A 2,954-nucleotide genomic window follows, 5' to 3' on the forward strand; every position below is an offset into this window, starting at 1 on the left:
TGAACTAAAGATCGTTGGCTCTCCTAGATAGGTGTTGTTCATTTTTAGAGATGGCCGATTGGTTTGTGCTCCTGGGTAGATGAGAATGATAAATCAATACCTACAAAAGGAGAAGACTTAAGTCTTGAACCGGTCAATGAGGTTCGATATAGACGAATTTCAACTTCATCAGCTCATGGTAGTAGTCACTGACCACCATACAAGGTTGCATAACGGAAGCTAATATTGAATCATTAAAACCACATGAAAGGTTTATGGTTCACAAGAAGCTATTGCTTTACCGATCATTCAACAATTTTGCAATGTCACACACATTACAATTACCACATGATGTAGTTTGCTTAATGGATCGTCTATGATCTGGGTACAATTTAACCTACTGTTAACTAATCTGATAACAATTCCGGGAGGTTACAAAACTAGCAATTTCGTCCACATCTCAAAATTAAATAAAAATCTTGGAGAAGTGATATTAGTGTTAGGAACCTTAAAAGAAAAACAAAGTCAAGGACAACACATGCCTTTGTATCCCTATACTCCTCATATGTACCCATGAGTATCAGATGACAGTCTTTGATCAGGCACGGAGCGGGGCATGTGCTGACCAACAACAGGAAAAGAAGAGCAGTCAGCACTTTGCTTAGTGTTTGCGGTGTGATTACCATTGTTCTCTGTTCCTCCTAGTTGTCTTGGTTCAAGTAATGTATGCATTTCCGCGAAGTCTGCCCTAATCTCTACTTCCTCTTCCTCCTCTCCTTGGGTTTGTTCAGTTAGTGTTGGCATTGGAGTAAAACTGATTTCTTCGTCTGGCTTTGCTTGGGAAATTGGTGTTGCTGCTGTTGGCGGCATGTCTTTCCGATGACTTAAAGCGATTGAGCATTCAACATTCTGCCTCCTTTTTTGTGATTTGTGAGTGTTTGGCAGGAAACTCCCTACTATGACCTAGAGAAATAACAAAAACAAGTTTCCCTCAATGAATTGTAGAAATCATGAACTCACGGCTACATTTTATATCTAATGTAAGATTAAAAGAAACCATGTAGTATCTTACTTGGATTTTGCTGGAAGCTAATAACTGACCTGCAACTGCTCCGCCAACCACGCGACCATCAGGGCCAGCCAACGAGACACTTAACCCACCAGTTCTGCTGCGAACTCCACCCGTACTGTTGATGGTGAAGGAACCCGTCAAAGACAATATCTCGAAACTGCCCTGAACAAACAAAAGTAGCCAGACAATCAATTTAAATGAGATTGAAATTTACAAAAGCTTTCGAAACCATGAAAAGCACAAGAAAAAGGCCAAATAGTGAAAACTGGAGCACCATCTAAGAACTACTAAGGCAGACAAGAAAAAGTTTTGTTACTAGAACCAGATATAAATCCAACTTCGAGCAAACAGAAACAAGTTCAAGAACATGCCTCGTATGACAAGATACCACTGTAAGACCCCGGTTGGCGAATAGTAACATTGGAAACAGATCCATTAGCAGAAAGAATGCAGATGGCCCGAGGACCCTTGCGTGAAAATGATATTATTTTTGCAGCAATATCCTGCAAGTACCCCAACAAAATGGCACCACCTTTGAAGTCACGTTACCGTCGAAGCATAAATATTTGCAACTCGAAAAACATTTTCATTGTGTAATTGATGCATTACCTCCCCTGAATCTATTGTCACTACATGTGGTAAGAACTTTCCTCCTGCTGAATTAGATACCCATTCACCTTCAACAATCAATTTACTTCAACGTGAGACGAAACTACATTCTTCAAATAAAATTACAGCATAGCATAAGAAAATGCAATTGTTTAGCACATCTGAGTCATTTCTACCATTCTCACTAACAAATGAACCCTATCACAAATTCCTTGCTACAACTGGGATATAGTTTAAAGGGCTCTTTATACACTACATTATCAACCTTATGACCCTTAAGAAACCAACTTAATTAGCAAAAATTCATCTGAAATCATTGTAATTACTAAATAAATCTAAAACCCATTACAAATCAACCCTTAGAAACACTAAGCATAAAGAAATTTGTTGCTTAGATTAATCAGAAAAGGATATTTACCAAGAGAAGCAAGGAGTTGTCTATTGCCAGAACCTTTAGGTCTTCCTCTACTTCTTCTCTTAAAATCAGAAGAAGAAGATGAAAAAACTGGTGAGATTGACTGCACATTTTCTGACAAGGGTTTGTCTCTTTTGTTATTACTGTTAATTTCTACAGCTTTTTCTTCTTCAAGATCACCTTCTTCGGTAGTGCTTCTATCCATTTCAAACATTAATTCTTCACTCATTGTGCAGTCAGTTTTCATTTACAGACCCAGAAACTTATATACAATTGCACATCCCAAGAATCTCTAGAATATGATGTTTTTTCAGTACAAAACACAAATAGAGCAAAAAAAAACAGAGATTTTCGCAAAAATGGAAGTGAGGGTTACTTTTAGTACGAGTAGTAATGGCGGCAGAGATGAAAGAATCTGGGAATAAAAGTCAAGAGAGACAGATAACTAGACACTGTAATCTCATAAATCAATGGGATGGAGAAGGAAATCTTAAAAATGTGTTGTTTTTTAAGTTAAGATATCTTTTTCATTGATGTTAATGTTGTCTGAGACTGAGATTCAGATAAGGACAGCTTTGTCCAAAATACCCACACTTAACATGGAGTGCAAACTATAAAGATGGCTTTATTCGCTTTTTGGTTTTACTCTCCCCCGCATGCTCGGGGGGTTAGAATTGGTGGTTGTGGCATGGCATTAGATTCAACCACAGACCCTACACCCACTCGCCAAGAAAATGTCATATTAAGTGAATGAACGATTTTTTTGGACCATGGTTTTTTTTGTGGAGACCATTATTTTATTTTGGGTAAGATATTGGAAATAAATCTATGTCACCTTTTATCTAGATATCTATATTAATACCTAAATTACTCTCCTAA

At 37.6% G+C, this 2,954-nt stretch overlaps 1 protein-coding gene across 2 annotated transcripts; it reads right to left on the bottom strand.

The window, feature by feature from the left end:
• Nucleotides 1-263: 263 nt before the first annotated feature.
• On the bottom strand, nucleotides 264-2,640 carry LOC113325440 (AT-hook motif nuclear-localized protein 1-like). Of its 2 annotated transcripts, none has more exons than XM_026573646.1 (5): nucleotides 2,079-2,640; nucleotides 1,661-1,728; nucleotides 1,423-1,554; nucleotides 1,052-1,213; nucleotides 264-942 (listed from the first exon to the last, which is right to left on the bottom strand). In XM_026573646.1, the coding sequence occupies exons 1-5, from the start codon at nucleotides 2,320-2,322 to the stop codon at nucleotides 541-543; spliced, it is 1,008 nt and encodes a 335-aa protein (XP_026429431.1). In that variant the 5' UTR covers nucleotides 2,323-2,640; the 3' UTR covers nucleotides 264-540. The 2 variants fall into 2 exon arrangements, with proteins under 2 accessions (XP_026429431.1, XP_026429432.1); XM_026573647.1 differs by having other exon boundaries at nucleotides 731-942; nucleotides 1,081-1,213.
• Nucleotides 2,641-2,954: the final 314 nt, after the last annotated feature.

This window comes from Papaver somniferum, chromosome 11 (genome assembly GCF_003573695.1).
Source record: "Papaver somniferum cultivar HN1 chromosome 11, ASM357369v1, whole genome shotgun sequence".
Taxonomy (NCBI): Eukaryota; Viridiplantae; Streptophyta; class Magnoliopsida; order Ranunculales; family Papaveraceae; genus Papaver; species Papaver somniferum.